Source organism: Gopherus flavomarginatus, chromosome 1 (assembly GCF_025201925.1).
Source record: "Gopherus flavomarginatus isolate rGopFla2 chromosome 1, rGopFla2.mat.asm, whole genome shotgun sequence".
NCBI classification, from domain to species: domain Eukaryota; kingdom Metazoa; phylum Chordata; order Testudines; family Testudinidae; genus Gopherus; species Gopherus flavomarginatus.
The window spans coordinates 141,615,995-141,636,159 of record NC_066617.1 but is presented as its reverse complement, the minus strand read 5'-3'; the positions used below and the strand labels follow the sequence as shown (position 1 = coordinate 141,636,159).

The following is a 20,165-nucleotide window of genomic DNA, read 5'->3' as shown; positions in this document are numbered from 1 at the left end:
CTCATCTTGTCTCTGTTAGGATTAGGGTCAGTGATCAGAGGTTCTTTTGTTCTGTTTTAAATAATTTTGATGGGATTGTCAAACTATAGCAAACTGAGCTAAATACTGCGTTCTTTCTTCATTTATACTCTCACCCCCTTTGCTTTTTAACAACAAAAAAAGTATTGGTATTAACGCTAGAAACCAAACTATACCATTACTTATGACAGAACTATACAAATATTTACGACAGAAACCAAATCATGGCATGCAGTGAACATCTGCTGTGAATGCATTTAGAGCTCAAATAAATTGCATAAACTATTGAAAGGAATTATATGTCTTTCATTGACGGTCCAGCTTTTATCTAACATGCCAGAGGGATGATTGAGGCACCCGGAGGTCAGGTGACTTGCCTAAAAAATTGAATATATTACTTAGAACCAAGAATTCCTCTTAGTTATTCCCAGGAAACCATTAACCTCTTCAGTTTCTTAAATCCACAATAAATCTTTTAGTATCTTGTTTTATTTTTATAAACACATTTGTACTGCAAAAGTATAATTATATAAAAGGATTAATTACAGTTAAGTTATATTTTACTTCAAACAGCATCATACGTCACAAAATTATATTCAAATATTATTCTGAACAATTGGGCTATTTATCCCTTTAATGCCTTTGCCCCATATCCCATACTGAAGGGAATTAAGAAGTTAAAAACTATACTCTATTTGCAAATGATTCACTGATTCATTACCCAATCCTTTGAATAGTTATGAGGTCAAATTCATCCCTTGTGTAAGTTGGCACAACTGACTTTTGTGGGAGTGCACCTGCTTAGACAAGATCTGCTTTTGGTTCATTGACTCATCATTTCTAAATTAAGGTCAGGTCCTGGTGGTTCAGTAACTACCATTCCAAAACTATATGAAAATCTATTTATTGTGCAATAAATAATCATAAACCCCTTGATTTTGCAAAAATTTAAACATGTGCTTAACTTCAATGGGTTTGGATTTGTCTCACAACTAGTTCCACTGACTTCAAGGGACTAATCACATACATAAGGTAATGCTTACGTATTTGCAGGACTAGGGCCAAAGTTTGTAAGAAATTTTCAAAATGCATAAAGGCAGCTACTATTACAAACTAGCTGTTTACAAAATATATTTTATTTTACTTTTTTTTAAAATACAATTTTCTAAGCAAGACATTATACATTCTTAGCTATAAAATCCACACAAATACAACTATCAGTAAGTTTTAACAAAGATTTGAGAATCAACTTTTCTGGACCGAGAGGAACAATGATTTCACTTTACTAAAGGGATGCTTTAATTAGACTATGAACAGAATGAATACTAAAAATTTGGAATTCAAAACTGTAACTTTAAGGTTACATTAAGAATCCATTCTATATATTTAGATCCATAATTGATACACTGCTTTTTAGATTCTGTTTTTATGCAATTTAAAAATGTAATGCCTATTTTTTTTTTTCCAAAAGAGGCCAGACTTCAGAAGGATACAGTCTCAAATATACAATCTCTTTCTTTGGGCCTGATCCACCAAGGTGCTGAGCAACCTGAGGTCTAGTTGATTAAGTAATATTATTCAGCAGCTGAAGGTGCCCAGCACTTCACTGGTGGTACACTGCACCTTGAAGGATGAAGGCCCTTTATTAGTAACAGACAAGCAACATTGACAGCATTTCCTCCCTCTGAATGAACAGTTTAATGAATAGTTTTCTGCTCATTTGTTTTCAACCCTGTTTAAAAACAACAGAACCCTACCACACACCCAATTCTTTCCGAACAGTAGTCCTTCAAGTGAGAGACGCTTTCATAGACCATTCAACTGCTGGCAGCAGCTGGGTGCAGTGGTTTCACTCGTGCTAATCTGGACAGGCCAAGTCTGAGACCCTGAGTAGGTGATTTAACTGAAATTCCTCCAAGTGGGTTACTACTGCATCCTGAGGCAGCTGAAAGCATTTTAAAACAAAACAAATGTCACAAATTAACAGAAAAATTGTCATCACTAACTTACAAAGAAGATATTACAGAAGAGCTAATTAGGTCTCCTCTTACGGAAACTGCAGAAAGGCCTGAACAATTATTGCAGGAAAGCACATAAAAATAAGGTACGTTGCCAGTGGGAACATACTTGATAGCTACAGCAGAAGGATGCAAAATCTGCAGGAGACAATTTTAAGGCTCCCCCTACATGTAACCTCAGAGTGACACCAATACATTTCACTCTGCTACCATAATACAGCATTTCTCAAAATATGGTCTGCTGTACACTTGCTGGTGCTCTGCAGAGCATTAGCAGGTCTCATGGTCCTATATTCCTTCAGCTTTTTAAATCAACTGCTTTTATAGATATCCTGTCTTTATTGCCATGAAGAGGCAGGGTATATGTAAAAAACAATAGAGAACAAAAAGCCCATAGCCTAGCAGTTTACACTAGAGGCCGCTGCTACACAGGACAGAAACTACGAGTCTCCCCTACAGGATCTGCTCTGCCTGAAACTGTGAGTTACCACTCAGAGCCACCAGCAGGGGCAGGACGTATGACTGAAGGATGAGCATGGAACTAGGCATTTAGCAGCATATGTAGTAGAAAAGGAGGAGAGTATGTAGTCACGTGCAAGGAAAGAGGACCAAGCATAAAGGATCCACATGCAGAAGAATAAAACAGATGAGAAAGGTGAAAAAGCAAGAGGCAGTAGCAGTGTGATCTAAGTTTTCCAAAAAAGACCAAACACTTTTCATACTAAAGACAGCTACAAATACACAAATACTTGCCCACTATTATTTCTGTAAGGAAGCAAATAGTGCAATGCAACAGGGATGCTGGACAATCCTTAAAAGATGAAACGTCCACAATCCGTATATTGAGATTCGGCCACGCTATTGGGAAAAACTTGAGCACCTTTGTCCTTTCAGGAGAAAAGTTATTGAGACAGCTGGGAAGTGGGCAAGTTAATTTTGTGTGGGAAAAGTGACTGTAGGACACAGAGATGAGTGGAGTAGCTCATGTTTTGATGAGGAGGTACTCATTCAGAAATATAAATACTTTAGAGAACACCTTTTTAAACACATGTAAATAGGTATATTTGTCTGCAGCTATCATATTGCATATACCTGGTGGTATCCATTTGGGCTTCTTCTTGTCTGTTGAGGGACTTGATGCGTATAAAGGTTCTCCAATAGGTTCTGGAGAACTTGATGTCTTCTTCAATGTTAACTGAGATTTTGCTTGGATTACCCGTGGAGAAGAAACTACTGGAGTCACTTTGGCTGGAAAACAAAAAAAGCTTTAGAAAAATTGCTCTTTATTAAAGAAATCATACGGCACAAAATTACTGTGCAAGTGAGGATCATTCAATTCAAAGAAATACAGGTGGATATGTCTTGAGAATCATGCCTTCCAATCAAAGCAGGTTCATTTATTTGAACAGGTTATAGCCTCATTTATTTCTTGGTTTAGAAGTAGTCACTTATCTCGTTACTGGCACACGATGTATTGTAGAACTGCATGAAAGGACAAGCTAACACAAATCTGCCATAAACTACAAGAAAAAACATTTCCACACCACAATTAAACTGGTTCTGTAATATATGATTTAGCTGAAGCGTTTGAAACTAAATCACAATAGCAGGTCTGATGCATAGTTATTTAACACATATGTAAGAAATAGTTTTTTAAAAGGTTGTTGTGGTGATACATATTGTGTTAAAGAGACACAGTGACCCTGTAACTCAAGTGTGGTAAATAAATATCTAACTATGCTACTAATAACACTGAAGATCATTAAGGCCTTGATTCCCTGTAAGCAATCGTTGTGGGTTCAGGGACCCACCAAGCCAGATGTGCTCATACGATAAGGACTTAAATGTAAAATAATGTATAAAACCTAAATTAATCATGGTTATGTTTTGGGGGTTTTTTATTAAACGGATACAGTCAATTAAAAAAAATCATGCCTCTGTCTGTTCATTTTTATTTTACTTGTTACACCTAAAACTGATAATTACTCTAACTTAAAGATTAAATAATTATTTCTAGGGCTGTCGATTAATCGTGGTTAATTCCTGTGATTAACTAAAAAAAATGAATTGCTATTATTTGCCGTTTTAATTACACTGTTAAACAGAATACCAACTGAAATGTATTAAATATTTTGGATGTTTTTCTACATTTTCAAATATGTTGATTTCAATTACAACACAGAATACAAAGTGTACAGTGATCACTTCATATTATATTAATTACAAATATTTGCACAGTAAAAATGATAAAATAAATAGTATTTTTCAATTGATCTCATACAAGTACTGTAGTGAAATCTCTTTATTGTGAAAGTGTAACTTACAAATGTAGATTTATTTTTGCATAACTGCACTCAAAAACAAAACAATGTCAAACTTTATAGCCTACAAGTCCACTCCGTCCTACTCCTTGTTCAGCCAATTGCTAAGACAAACGAGTTTGTTTATATTTATGGGAGATAATGTTGCCTGCTTCTAATTTACAATGTTACCTGGAAGTGAGAACAGGCGTTCGCATGGCACTTTTGTAGCCGGCATTGCAAGGTATTTACATGCCACATATGCTAAACATTTGTATGCCCCTTCATGCTTTGGCCACCACTCCGGAGGACATGCTTCCATGCTGATGATGCTTATTAAAAAAAATAGTGTTAATTAAATTTGTGACTGAACTCTTTGGGGGAGAATTGTATGTCTCCTGCTCTGTGTATTACCAGCATACTGCCATATATTTCATGTTATGGCAGTCTCAGATGAGGACCCAGATCACGCTGTTCATTTTAAGAACACTTTCACGGCCGATCTGATAAAATGCAAAGAAGGTACTAATGTGTGATTTCTAAAGATAGCTACAGCACTCGACCCAAAGTTTAAGAATCTGAAGTGCCTTCCAAAATCTGAGAAGGACGAGGTGTGAAACATGCTTTCAGAAGTCTTAAAAGAGCAACACTCCGATGCAGAAACTACAGAACCCAAACCACCAAAGAAAATCAACCTTCTGCTGGTGGCATCTGACTCAGATGATGAACATGCATCGGTTTACACTGCTTTAGATCGTTACTGAGCAGGACCCACTATCAGCATGGACACAAGTTCTGGGGAATGGTGGTTGAAGCATGAAGGGATATATGAATCTTTAGCACTTCTGGCACATAAATATCTTGTGAGGCTAACTACAATAGTTCCATGTGAACACCTGTTCTCACTTTCAGGTGAAACTATAAACAAGAAGCGGGCAGCATTGTCTCCCACACATGTAAACAAACTTGTTTGTCTGAGCGATTGGCTGAATAAGAAGTAGGACTGAGTGGACCTGTAGGCTCTAAAGTTTGATATCGTTTTGTTTTTGAGTGCAGGTTTTTTTTGTGCATAATACATTTGTAAGTTCAATTTTCTTGATAAAGAGATTGAACTACAGTACTTGTATTAAGTGAACTGAAAAATACTCTTATTTTTACAGTGCAAATGTTTATAATAAAAATAAAGTGAGAATTGTACACTTTGTATTCTATGTTGAAACTGAAATCAATATACTTGAAAATGTGGAAAACATCCAAAAATATTTAAATAAATGGTATTCTATTATTAACAGCATGATTAATTGTGATTAATTTTTTTAACTGCTTGATAGCCCTAATTATTTCTCATTTTGTATGTTGTCCATTTGACAGCAGTTTGTGTACAGTTTCATTATTACCCTAGATAGTCAGTTTGTCAGTCAATTTCCCCTATTTCTGCAAGTATTTCACACAGTAGAGGATAGATTATTTTTTTTAAATAGGGAAAAATGATTGTAAAACCACAAAAATCAGCATGATTCAAGGACAGGGAGAGTATCCGAAACTTCTTTTCACTCACTTTTTGAAAAAGACTCTGCTTTGAAATGCAAACAGATCAGTGTGCACTTGGGAACTTTTAGTACATGGTAGCAGGGTTCAGAGGGACAGTTAGTATGCGGCACAACTGAATGTAGTAGATCAGGGGTAGGCAACCTATGGCATGAGGGCCGAAGGTGGCACGCGAGCTGATTTTCAGTGGCACTCACACTGCCCAGGTCCTGGCCACCGGTCTGGGGGCTCTGCATTTTAATTTAATTTTAAATGAAGCTTCTTAAACATTTTAAAAACCTTATTTACTTTACATATAACAACAGTTTAGTTATATATTATAGACTTATAGAGAGAGTCCTTCTAAAAACATTAAAAAGTATTAGTAGCACGTGAAACCTTAAATTAGAGTGAATAAATGAAGACTTGGCACATCACTTCTGAAAGGTTGCTGACTCCTGTTGTAGATTCACACTCTGGCTGCATATTCACTAACTGTTTGTTTAGACAAGCCCTGTACTTTTTGCTGATTACATCAAGCTTACCTGTAGCATTAATTCTGGATTTGGGGGAGTTCTTTTCTTTCTCTGTTTGGACCTTTAACTTAATTTCTTTCCTTTTATTTTCTTTAGATTTCTTCTTTTTTGCAGCAAAGTCTTCATCATGTTCCTCGCTGAAATCTGAGCCACCCTCTGATTCCTCATCTAAAACAGCAGAAAAAAATATATGAGGTTTGACATCTCTTTTCTAGGAGTGCAATTTATTGTTGCCACCTGGTTTTCTAAGCATATTCTGAACAAAAGGAAACCATGTTTGGAGTCCTAGGCTAAAACACATTGAAGATCAAATATGGATGAATAAGCTCAACTGACCATGTCAAAAACCTGGCCTTTAGCTTTGGTCTCTTGAAATGCATTCAGAACACAACACTAACAACAAATTGTTGTATTTCAAAGAGGAACAAAGGTATAAGATTGAAAACAGTACACATTTCACTGAAAATATTTCTCTCTCAGAATAATTAGACATATTCAAAACATATCCAATAGGAAATATTTAATAGCAGATAACTTACCAGACACAAACTCTGGCTCATAGTTATGAGCATGGTCTCCCTCATTACTGTCATCTATCAGTAACTTCTGCTGTGACACAGCTTTAGATGCTGCTTTTCTTTGCCTATGGCCATCTGTGGGGATATTACTATCAACTGTGACCTGATCGGGGCCTGCAGGATAAACATTGGTCTTATTAACACAAGTTAATAAAGGGACTGGTTGCATGCTTAATAGTAAGTAAGTACTAAGTGTTTTGCTGGACTGGAGCCATAGTTTCCACTACGGATTCTGAGTATTGTATATACTCGATCATAAGCCGGAAAATTTTTATAACCTGTTCATAAGCCAGCCCTATAATTCGGGGTCAGCAAACTTTGGCTCCCGGGCCATCAGGGTAAGCCGCTGGTGGGCCGAGATGATTTGTTTACCTTGAATGTCTGCAGGCACGGAGGTAAACCTAAGTAAACAAAGTGTCCCGGTGCGCCAGTGGCTTACGCTGATGGGCCGGGACAGCAACTGGTGGGGAAATTTTGGGGGGGAGAGAAGCTGGGAGTCAGGGGACCCTGTGACCACTCCCCACATGACCCCACCCCTAGCCCGGGACCCCCACACTCTCCCCATCCCATCCCTTCCCACCTTATCTGGGGAGGATGTCTCACCTGACTGGAGCTGCTCCGGCAGGGCAGCATGGTCACAGCCTGCTCCGGTGGGCCAGACCAGGCGGTGAGGCTGCAGCATGTTCAAGCGGGCTGGGCTGGGTGGCACGGATGCAGCGTGCTCTGGCAACGTGGCCACAGGTTGCTCTGGCGAGCGGGGCTAAGCAGTCCGGCTTCAACCTGTCAGCCCCGGACCTGCAGCTGCTTCGGAGGCTGGGGGGAGAGCAGCATGGCCAGAAGTGGAGAGACTCTGGTCCCGCCTGTTCCCTTCTGGCTCTGCTGTCTCTCCTTGCTCCCTCTGTTGTAGGGAGGAGCTGTGTACCACCTCTCCCTCTCTATAGTCATTCATAAGCTGACCACCCCCTTCTCCGGTGCTTCCCTTTCTTACTAAAAAAATTTGGTTTATGAACGAGTATATATATATTTCTGGACATCATCATCCAAGTGCACAGTATCTGAGCTTCTTCAAACGTCTGTAATTCTCATTTTGTTTTATCTTTTTAAAAATTGCTCTGATGAGTCCTTTTTGCAGGTAAAAGTTGGCAACGCTATTCTGGAATCAAGGTGTTAAGAGTGAAAAGTCAGGGAACTGAGAGTACTTAGATCTTCCAAGGAGATAAGCCGTACCTTAAAATATTTGTGCATGCACATGATGCATGTGGCTTGTTCAGTGTTCACTTCTTGATGATAAATTGATAGTTCAAAAAGATCATTTGGAACTCAATTCTTACCAATTTTAAGAGAAGAGCCAAATTTAGATCTAAACAGACTGAATATACCTGTCAGACCAAAGCATATCTATACAACTTAAAATCGTTTTTATTCTCCAACAGTTTTTACCTTCACTTTCCTGAAAAGAAACACTGCTTACACATAATATATATATATTTACATATAAAGAGAGACACAAAAATAACTTACCTAAGAGACCACTATCTGCACTGCAGTCAGAGAGGAGGGAACTGTTGTCTACATTTTCTAATTCAATTGCTGTACATTTTTTGATGCCTATATTTGAAAAAAAATGCATAAAATATTAGCATTTGAAAATTAGCACTATAAAGACTCAGGATATCAAGAAATGAAAGTAATTTAGCCAAAACAAGCTAAACTCTAGCAGATTCCATATAAAGCTCTCTTTAGGAGATAATGATGTCATTATTTTTCATCACAGAAAAGCTGCAATGTAATATATTAACTGTGACCAGAATTACAGTTGCCACACTGCGATGGGCTGAAATAATTTGTGATTTTCTCTCTTCTTTAAAATAAATGGAATTGCATTATATCCATGTTCACTATAAGGAAACAATGTGCAGACAGCATAGTACAGTGTTAAGAGGAAGAGGTTAATATGGAGTATAAATGCAATTAAAACATTTTATCACACTTTTTTTTTTAAATTTTAACTATGTTTTTCTCCTGCCACACATTTTGGAAACAGAGAAAATGCATGTAATGTTTAGTAATACTTCTTTGTAATTACAGATCTACATTTCAGTAAAAGCTGGGACAAAAAGAAGGCATTATTGTGGAAAATCCACAAATTTTGAGTATTGATACAGATTTTACTGTACACTCCAAAGACTAAATTTGCAATTGTAAAATTAAGTCTCTAATACATCCACTTGCAAAGATCATCATCTTTTGTCAGGGATGGACAGTGTCCTCAGTAGTGTACATGCACCATTAAAACAGCTTCCGCTCCTCATTATTCCAAAGTCTAAATCTGCAGATTTTGAGGACTGCGAGACTTCATGGACCCAATTCAACTCTCATTGAAGTTAATGGAAATTTTACTACTGACATCAATGGTGAGTTGCATCAGATCCTATGAGACAAAGTTAATATTGTTCTTGGAAAGTTTAATCAACCCAAGAGCTTTATATTTAGGATAGTCAAAGACTGAAACTTAATCTGTATAATAAACAAGTGATTCTGGTAGGTTTTTTTCAAAATTGCACAGCACTGCTTAGCATTAGCACAATTTGGTATGATAAACCTCCTCCCATCAACGAATAAAAAGAAATTTTCAAGTCTTCTCAATTAATTTATTAAAAGAAAGGATACAATATCAGCACAGTTATAAAGCAACTACAAAGGATGCCAAATACAATGAAGGAATAGCTTAAAATGGGAAAAGATGAAATGCATTTTAACTGTAAAGAGAACCTTGTTCTTGTGAATCTTGTACTTCAAGGATGTCTGCAGATGGTTCTTTCACTGATAAGGCTAACGCAACTTCTAAATCTCGCTGGTAAAGTTTGTCATCTAAGGCTATCCTGAAACAAGTAAAAAACATCATAGGAAAAATGTTTCCAGCAAATCTAGTGAATATTATTTTCGCGAACTGAAGCAATGCAAAGCTACTTCTGAACAGCTACTCATTAATGTAATTATAAATCAGTACTTATGCAGGAAATAATAAAAAATGTTACAATACATAATCTGTAATTTACTGCATAACAAATGAGCAGAGGTTTGTGAAATTCACTTGATATAACAGAAATACTTTGCACTTACCAATATAGAATGCTTTATGTCTTCAAAATGATGTACACACATTAATTATCAATAACAGACTGAAAAAATAGATTTCATTTGTAGAAAACATCCTATTGGTATGGAATTCTACATAAAATATTTTCTACCAAAAAAGTTGTTTAAAATAAGTTTTATTTGACTTTTATTAAGATGTACTTCTGAATTTCTGTAAACACGAGCTGAACTTTTGTTGAAGCCCAAAGTTTGCTTATTTGAACCTTTCACTGTACTGCACCTTTAAGCGGAGGGAGGAGCTTGCTGGAGAGAGGGAATAGCACTGGGGGATGGAGTGGGGTGAGGCTCAGAAGCTGCTGCAAAAAGGGGAGCAAGCCAGCGAGGCAACTGGCTGATTCATCCCCAGGGGCTGGAAGGGCTGGGGAATTCAAAAGGGGCAAGCCCAGCGCAGAAAGCCCCTCTTCCCTGGACCAGATGGTGCAGCACCTGCCTCCCTCCCCTGAGGTTGCAAAATACCAGTTTTGGTCAGAACCTGCTGTGGGCATCAGCTAGCCGCTCCTTTCTAGGAGGGTTGGGAAGGAATTTTTCCCTCACCACCCAACTGACTTAGATGGAGTGGGGATTTTGTTTTGCCTTCCCTTCACAACCAGATTGGCCTAGGTAGAGTGGAGGTTTTTTCACCTTCCCCCATAGCAGGGTCAGGGAGGGTGTTGTTATGGTGAGTAAGGAAAGGTGTTAGACTATTATGTTGCAACTCATTATGTAAACGTGGGGTGGATGTCGAGTGCAGGTACTCCATAGGGAAGGGATACAGGGACAGACTGTATGGTACAGAATGAACAGAATGGTTGGTAAGGGACTTAAAAAGGAGCTGTTGTTTAAAGGAACAGAATGAGTGATGAGGGGTATTTGGGGCTCCTATGACTGGGAGCAAACCCCCTTTTCTCATAGCCTACCTTAACCGTCGTTGAGAGTGGGTGGGAAGGGAGGATGGTAAAGTCCCAGCAACGGGTTGTCTAGGGGACCTGGCTGGAAAAAGTGGGGGGCAGTTGGAAGCCCCCCTGGTAGATATTGAATGAACACGAGCTACCTGCACTGTACACTTTTATCTGCCAGGTAGTCCCAGGCATCTAATAATGAAGTTGCGGCCCGATTAAAACCATGTCACGTGTCGCCTGTTCACTTTTGTATACTAAGCCTATAGACCATACAGTGTTTTCATGTACTATACTGATGGGTTCCCTAGAACTATAGATTAGGTTAGTCACAAATTTACATAATTTAGATCACAAACCTGCACTGGACCTATGCGGGCAGATCTCTGCACCAGTGTAGAGCCCTGTTGAAATCCACAGTGCTTCATGTCGGCAAAAGGGTCCACCTAGTGGACTGTGGTGTAGGCACTCTTGTCATTAGACATTATTAGATTATCCTTCACTCATTAAGTATCAGAGGGTAGCCGTGTTAGTCTGGATCTGTAAAAGCAGCAAAGAATCCTGTGGCACCTTATAGACTAACAGACGTTTTGGAGCATGAGCTTTCGTGGGTGAATACCCACTTCCTCAGATGCATGTAATGGAAATATCCAGGGGCAGGTATATATGTGTGCTAGCAAGCAAGCTAGAGATAACGAGGTCAGTTCAATCAGGGAGGATGAGGCCCTGTTCTAGCAGTTGAGGTGTGAAAACCAAGAGAGGAGAAACTGGTTCTGTAATTGGCAAGCCAATTTGACACCATCAGCTCAGGATTGAACAAAGACTGTGAATGGCTTGCCAATTACAGAACCAGTTTCTCCTCTCTTGGTTTTCACACCTCAACTGCTAGAACAGGGCCTCATCCTCCCTGATTGAACTGACCTCGTTATCTCTAGCTTGCTTGCTAGCACACATATATATACCTGCCCCTGGATATTTCCATTACATGCATCTGAGGAAGTGGGTATTCACCCACGAAAGCTCATGCTCCAAAACGTCTGTTAGTCTATAAGGTGCCACAGGATTCTTTGCTGCTTCACTCATTAGTGAGCAAAAGAATTTGATAATAAATCTTAGACTAATATGCTAGACCTTTATTTGTAGTTATTTAAACTATACTAAAGGAAAGTGTAAAACTTGAGGAAAATTAAGAAACTGAAGTGTTGTTGAGATGAAGCTTTTCTATTGCACACAACTAACTACACGTCATTACCTCTTACCTTTTACTGGGTGTTTTCTTCGGCACTGTAGTCACCTCTCTGTGTGGCCTTTTCTGCTTCTCCTTTTTCTCTCTATTTGTCTCTGTAGGTACTACTCTAGACTTTTTTTTTAAAGGTGCAGGTACACAGGCAAAGTCTTCATCTGTTTACAAAAACACGCGCAAGTTAGAAATAGTTTAGCCCATACAGCGCAAGTTTCTCCAACAACCACGAAAAAGTCTCTCTCCTCAGAAAATGTATTTTAATCACAAATATAAAATATTCTAAAACATTTAAGTTCTTATGGCTCTCATCTGAAACTATTAAACCAATTTTCAGTCTCATAATCAGATAAACAGATGTAGCTGTAATGAGCTTTGAGATACTCTTGAACAAAAGGTACTAGCTAAATGTAGATCATAATCATAGTGAGACCTGATCATTCTCCCCCTTTTGCAGCAGCTTCATGGTGGTGAAGTCCATAAATGGCTATTAGCCAGGATGGGTAAGGAATGGTGTCCCTAGCCTCTGTTTGTCAGAGGATGGAGATGGATGGCAGGAGAGAGATCGCTTGATAATCGCCTGTTAGGTTCACTCTCTCTGGGGCACCTGGCATTGGCCGCTGTCAGTAGACAGATACGGGGCTAGATGGACTTTTGGTCTGACCTGGTACGGCCGTTCTTATGATCTTACTATTTGTAACAATTTTCAAGATGTAAATATTCAAGTTAATTAATTATTATCAATATGAGGATAAAGTTTCAATCTCAAATGTGTTCTCAGAGTTCTCATTCACTTGAGATTCAAGTTCTTCTGGCAATTGAATACCATTCAATATACATCATTCTTACAGTCCTTGGTCTTTTGGAACCTTCTCCTTTTAATGATTCCCATTCTTAATGATCTCCCCCCTTTCATTACACTGCCATTCTTAATGATCTTCCCCCTTTCATTACACTGCCTCTTTACAAAGTATACTTCTTTAGTCTTCCAAGGCCCAAACTGGGAACAAAGACTGAAAATCGGGGATATCAGACTAAAAGCAGTCCAAGAATTTTAAAATTTTGTCTTTAGCACAAATTTTTTTGTATAACTACGATGCAAAAAAATTGCAATAAAAATAAGTGATAATATCAAGTTTGAATGGGATGGAGGTGAGAGAGGCATGAGACCTCTGCACAGATGGTCCTAGATTTCTGCAGATCACTGTGATTTACAGAAAACTCTGTGGCCTCTTCCATGGAAGGCCATGGAATAGACCACTATCCCTTTGGAAAAACGTCAGAGAAATCTCTGCGAGAAAAACCTAGCAGAGCTCTCCTGCCCCAAGCCGCCTCCTACAATTTTTTTTTCTGCAAGAGGGGTTGAACTAACCCAATATTATGAACAGGTCAGCAGTGTAAATATCACTGCTATTGTGTAATATCCTTATAACATGGATTGTACTCTAACAGGGCCTGAATTTGATTCCACTGAAGCCAATAAGAGTCTTTTCACTGAATTCAACAAAAGGATAGGGCCCATATTCTACCAATGTTTTAAACAAAGCTATTGCAGACCTTAACTCTTTCTGGTGTGGATAATAGTGGACCACTTACCATCATTTTCAAAGTTCCCAAACTGTGAATAATCAACAATTTTCTTATTCCTGTGACAAAACAACACACATTATTAGTCATTCAACACAAGAACCATTGTTTGTTAATTTTAGTTTCTCAGCACTGCACTTATTCCCCTTTTCAAATCAGTCTCCATTCATATATATAGTTAGTCATTGCTATCATATAAACTGTAAGCTCAATTCAACATGCGTTAGTGTCCAGCTACTCAAGTGTTTTGGCAGTAAATGGCTTTTTGTTGCCAAGTTGATTTATTTCTTCTATGTACACAATTTCTCGTGATAATTATTTCCTTCTTTAAAAAAATCTTATAAATCACATTATTGTCTCGTACAGTCATTTGAGATGTTTTCTCCATGGTACTTTTAGATTTTGTTTCCTAGACTAAATTGTAAGATCATACTATAAATATTACTATATGCAAAGACTGCATCATCAAAACTTTCAATACATTACTTAGGCCCTTGATCCTGCAATGAGTTACATACCAGCCAACTCAAGCCCACACGGAGATCTGTTGACTTTAATAGGATTTCTGACAAGCACAGGGATCTGCCTGCCTGCACAGAGCTCATAGCAGGATTGGGGCCTAAGATCTGATCCACGGTATATTTATTCACTAGTGACTCAAACCTGCTGAGCACATTCAACTTCATTATGAGTGAGGACATGGAAATAATAGGTATTTAGGAGAGCAATGTGAGAAATATAGACAAAAAATAACAGTACAAGATAATAAATCTGGAAAAAAATCAGAAACACAGATATTCAATGAAAGGGAAACACTGATCCTACAATGACTTCAGCACAGGTACACGGATCTGCCCATGCAGAGCTCATTGTGGGATTATAGCTTAGAAAAAAAAGCCAGTGTCAAAACTGGGGTCTTTATGTTCATTTTCTCAGAGACTGAAAGCTGTTTGGGGACAGGTGCAGATGCTAGAGTGTTGCAAGTCTTATAAGTCCTTCCCCATCCAAGATAGAGAAATAAATAACAGCAAATAAGTTTGGATAAATGTATGATTATATGTAGTGTTGTTGTAGCTGTGTTATCAGATATCAGAGATAAGCTCACCTCTCTCAGCGACAGAAGTTGGTCCAATAAAAGATACTACCTCACTCACCTTATCTTTTGCACATACATAAGCAGTTACTTGCAATCATATGGCACCTATCACCAAAGTGAGTGGAGAACTGTACATACCTTAGATGCATACTTGCCTAACATCAAGCTTTTAGGAGGGCTTCTCAGGCCTGGTCTACACTACATAGGTTGACGCAAGACAGGTTACATCAACCTAACTGTGGAAGAGTATACACTTACATTTCACTCCACAGATGTAACTGCCCCATTAAGCTTTGTGTACACTACACAGTTTTGTTGACAAAAGTCAGCTTTCGTCAGCAAAACAGTGCGGGTATACGCACTGAAATGTTCTTCCCACCAATGTAACTCCCCTACTCTGACAAAATAAAACCACCTCCATGAGAGGCACAGAGCGTTTTGTGATGTAGTTAGAGTGACTCAATGTCCGTCTAGACACTGAACCTGCTTATGTTGTCCGAACTGGCCTCTAAGAGGTGTCCCACAATGCCTATCACGACCGCACTGGTCGACAGTTTTATCTCTGCTGCCCTGCAGGAACACAGGCATGTATCCTTCAACTGATTGAAGGCCTAGGAATTTTTGAGATTCCTCTTTCTCTTTGCTCAGCATGGACTGTTCATACAGCATCTTCTCAGCTGACCATGCCGGCTTTCTGCAACAGAGGCGCTCCTGCCTGGAGTACACCAGAGCTGTTGGATCTGCTTGATCTGTTGAGAGAGAAGGCTGAGCAGTCACAGCTTCACTCAAGTTGTAAGAACTTTGATATCTATGGACAGACTGCTCATGGTCTGCAGAAGGGACAAACAACAGTGCCATGTTAAGATCAAGGCACTAAGGTGGGCATAGCAGAAGGCAAGGGAGGCAAACTATCGCTCTGGTGTAGCACCAAAGATAAGTCACTGCTAACAGGAGCTGGATGCCATCCTCAGCAGCGACCCTACCTCTACTGCCAAGAGCTCAATGGATACTTTGGGGGGCTGGAGGCAGCAGCCAGCAGAGTTAACCGCAAGGACAAAGTGGTAGATCAGGAAGTGGCGTTGCGGGAGGATGTGGGACATGTGACAAAGTCGACTGGTGGCACTGCAAGTCAGGACCTATTTTTGACTCCAGGGGGGTTTAGTCAGTCCCAGCACTGGTGCCCAGGAAGCACCAGATGCATGCTTTGGTAAACACACATTTTCCTTTGATACTGCACAGTGATGTGAGATTGAGGTCTCATTTACTTTGTTATATGGTAGAAGGATAAGGGACAGAAATTACTAACAGAGTCTATGCAGCTAAGGAGTGGGGGCCTGGCAGAAAAGTTTGTTAATGTCCAAGGAATCCTCCATACAGATCTCTGGGAAGCTTTCATACAGGTACTCTGCAATCCTCTGCCAACGATTCCTTGGCAGAGCTACCTTGTTTCTCCCCCGCTGTAGGAAACTTCGCAGCACCAATGGGCAATTATTTCTGCAGGGACCAAAGTGGCACATAGGCAAGCAGCATATGGACCCGCCCTGAAGCTGCATGCATGCAGAAGATGCACCGTTGAATCCCGGATTACCTTCAGGAGTGAGGTAATCGGATTTGATTACCCCAGCCTGTGGAAAAGGGTGCTAATACTCAGAATAGTCTCTCTAGACACATATAGTGATCCTCTTTGCAAACTACCCAGAATTTTTGTCCCTTCTTGCCCATTCCCTCTTCCTAACATCTTCCCCTCTCCCCCACATCCACCTCTGCTGAACTCACCCTATTTGGGACTCTTGTCAAGCTGTGTGCTAGCCAAGGGACAGTGAGAAAGAGGTATATGCGACTTTTGTGATTCACAGCTGTCAGTGCACTCACAATACTGTCTCTGTTCTTTGTTTCCTTGGCTTCTGCAGATGTTCCCTTGAGGATCAACTCCTACACCCCGGCAGAGCACCTCCATCAGATAAGGAAAAGAACCAGGAGGAGTAAAGAGAATATGTTTTGCAAGTGCTGCAGTTAACACATACAGCAGATAGCAAAACAAGATCATGGAGGGAAAACTCAGGCTGGACAGTCTAGAAAGGAGACAAGGGCAGGAGCAGATGATAGATGGACATGAGTAGATGATAAAGCTACTAGAGAGTCAGCGTGAGATGCCCAAGTCCCTCATAGTGCTGCAGTCTGAGCACATCCATGCATGACTCCCCCTACAGTGAATACAGACTGCTGTTCCATGCCCTCTCCCAAACTTTCACAACACATTCCTCAGATGTTCCCATTCCGTCGCAGTACCCCTTGCATTCCACCCCTAGAGACTAGTTTCATGATGAAAATTTGAGTTACACACAGCTCTGAGAGCCTTAATGGAGAGACTGTTCCTCATTGCCACGTCCCCTGTGTGCAAAAAAAAAATATGTTTTATCCTTTAATTAAAGTATAGTCTTTGAAACAAAATGAGTCTGTGTGTCATGCACATAGTAGTTTCTGTGAAAATTCAAATACACTGGCTATAAGTAGAGGAATATTTACTCACTACACTTTAAAGCTCAGGAAGCAAGCATTACAGGAGTCATTCAAGGAAGCAAGTAAACACTCCTTGGCCGAATGCGTCACATAAAGACACATTACTGAGGCTCATTGTCAAAACGCTCCTTCAAAGCCTCCCTGATTCGAATAGCTCCCTGCTGAGCTCCTCTAACTGACCTGGTATCTGGCTAATTAAATTCAGCAGCCAGCTGATCTATCTTAGCGCTCCATCCCTGGAGAAATATTTTCCCTTTGCTTCACAAATGCTATGCAGAACACAGCAGGCTGCTATGACCATCGGAATATTGTCCTCATCAAGGTCTACCGTGCCAAAGGCACATTCAGTGGTCATTTGTCCCCCACTGAGCCTGTTGTTGAAAACTTCCTTGCTGCTGTCTAGGTTCCCAGTGTAACCTAGACGGGGGCAAGAGGTATGTGGGGTCTCCCAGGATCACTATGGGCATTTGCACATCCTCCATTGGAATCTTCTGGTTGGAAAAGAAATTCCCAGCGTGCAGCTTTCTATACAGTCCAGTGATCCTAAAGATGCGTGCATCATGAATCTTCCCTGACCAACCCACATTAATGTCAGTGAAACGGCCCTGATGTTCCACCAGCACCTACAAGACCCTGGAGAAGTAGCCCTTTCAGTTGATATACTCTGTTGCAAGATGGTCTGGGGCCAAACCTGGGATGTGCGTGCCATCTATCGCCCCACTGCAGTTAAGGAATCCCACAGCTGCAAAGCCATCAAGTATTTCCTGCACATTACCCAGAATCACAGTCCATCACACGAGGCGACTGATGGCCCTGCAGGCCCTGCACACTTACATCACCACAACCCTCAGGATGGACTTTCCAACTCCAAACTGATTTGCAACTGACTGGTAGCAGTCTGGAGTTGCCTGCTTCCACACAGCAATCTCCACTCGCTTTTCCACTGTGAATGCAGCTCTCATTCTGGTGTCCTTACACTACAGGGTAGCAGCAAACTCTGCACACAGTTCCAGGACAGTGGCTTTGCACATCCAAAAGTTCTGCAGCCACTGCTTGTCACCCCAGACATGCATCACAATGCGCTCTCATGACTCAGTGGTACTGAGCTCAGATAACAAGCAACAGTCAATAGTGTGCAGCTACTCCATAATTGCCAGCAACAATCTTGAATTGTTTCTTTCCACTGCACACAGCAAGGCAGGCACCACAGATTCACCTTCTGTTTCCCAGCTCATGAAATACTACAGGACCAGCTGCTTTGGGTTCATAATGCTCATCACCAGACTGTTTAGCAGTTCAGAACTGTTTCAGGCTGACATGGCAAGTGCAGTTTACAGGGGCTATTAAAAAATGGTGCGAAATGAAGTTGGAAGCCCACAGAATGATCAGACAGAAAGAACTACATCATGGGATGATGAGCACAACCCCATGATTAATGCTAAAATTTTGTCACAGATATTTTTGGTAAAAGTCAGGGATAGGTCATGGGCAATAAACAAAAATTCACAGAAGCCTGTGACCTGTCCCTGACTTTTACTAAAAATATCCCTGAACAAATGGGGATGGAGAAGATGGTCCAACACCCACAACTGCTGGGCTCCAGGGTCCCCCCACTGCCTAGGGCGGCTGGGAGCTTCAGGGGGAGAGAGGGCAGGGACAGGGACTGACAGCTTCAGCTCCAGCCCCAGCCCTGCTTCCCTGGGGCTCAAGTGGAAAAAGTCATGGAAGTCTCTGGAAGTTTCAGAACCCATGACCTCTGTCACCTAATCATAACCTTACCCATCATGCACTGTGATCCATTCCCAGACCTGCCAGCGGCAGAAAGTGGCAAATTGCACAGTGAGATAGCTACAAGGCAACACACTCTGTCCATGCAAAAGATCTGACCGTGAACATGATCTGACGACACAAAGAGCGTTGTACAGAAGTGCACAACTGATGTAATTAAAGCAGCTTATGATCAACATAACTTAAGTCAACTTAACTCTGCAGTGTAAACACGGCCTTAGTAACACCATTTCCCGAAGTGGTGCAGAGTCACAGTCAATGTAACATCAGCGAAGACACTGCGTAGCTTACATCAGCTGTAACTAGCTTTCAGGAGCCATCGCACAGGCCCCAGGCAGAAAGTACAATCCACCCAGCGCCCCCAGTGAGGCCCCGCACCGCGCGCACACACACTATGCAGTAACAGTGGCGGGGCCATGCTGACATCCGTGAGCTAGACAGGGCGTCAGACTATCAACCCCCCCGGCCACAGGCGCTGACAGTGACCAGGCCGCCAAGAGAGGCCAAGGGCTACGCTACAGAGGAGGAGCCACGTGACCGTTACCTCCGGCCACGGCGCTGAACTGCCCCCGGCAGACGGAGCCACCCGCCAGCAGGGGTGAGTGAGAATCAGGCTGCGTCCTGGCTCGGACAGGCCTGACCGCAGCCCGCCGGGCCGGGCTCTGCAGGGGGCGGGGGCTTGTCACAAGCGACCCCCCCGCCCCAACAGCTGGAGGCCGCGGAGCTGCTCCCGCGCCGCAGGGACAGCGCCCCTGGCCCGCGTGCGCTCGAGGGAGGGGACCCACCTCCTGACCGGCCGCTCCATCGCGGCGGGGCGGCGCTGACTCCCCCGCTAGTCTGGCGGGCCGCTCCTCTTCCCGCGCGCGCGCGCGCGCCGGCCCGGCACATTCGTCACCGGCACAAAAAAGGAGGCGGGGCCCGAG

General features: G+C 41.3%; 2 protein-coding genes across 3 annotated transcripts in view; one reads left to right on the top strand and one right to left on the bottom strand.

Moving 5' to 3' along the window:
• Positions 1-489: 489 nt before the first annotated feature.
• On the bottom strand, positions 490-20,154 carry RAD51AP1 (RAD51 associated protein 1). The gene is made up of 9 exons (XM_050966317.1): positions 20,028-20,154; positions 13,848-13,897; positions 12,271-12,412; positions 9,750-9,859; positions 8,499-8,585; positions 6,939-7,091; positions 6,409-6,567; positions 3,129-3,284; positions 490-1,963 (listed from the first exon to the last, which is right to left on the bottom strand). The coding sequence occupies exons 1-9, from the start codon at positions 20,045-20,047 to the stop codon at positions 1,836-1,838; spliced, it is 1,005 nt and encodes a 334-aa protein (XP_050822274.1). The 5' UTR covers positions 20,048-20,154; the 3' UTR covers positions 490-1,835.
• C1H12orf4 (chromosome 1 C12orf4 homolog) overlaps positions 19,329-20,165 on the top strand; it is a 34,240-nt gene continuing 33,403 nt past the window's right edge. For both annotated transcript variants that reach the window (XM_050965607.1, XM_050965574.1), the window contains exon 1: positions 19,329-19,840. The gene's annotated coding sequence lies outside the window, so the exon portion shown is untranslated. The remainder of the gene's footprint in view (positions 19,841-20,165) is intronic.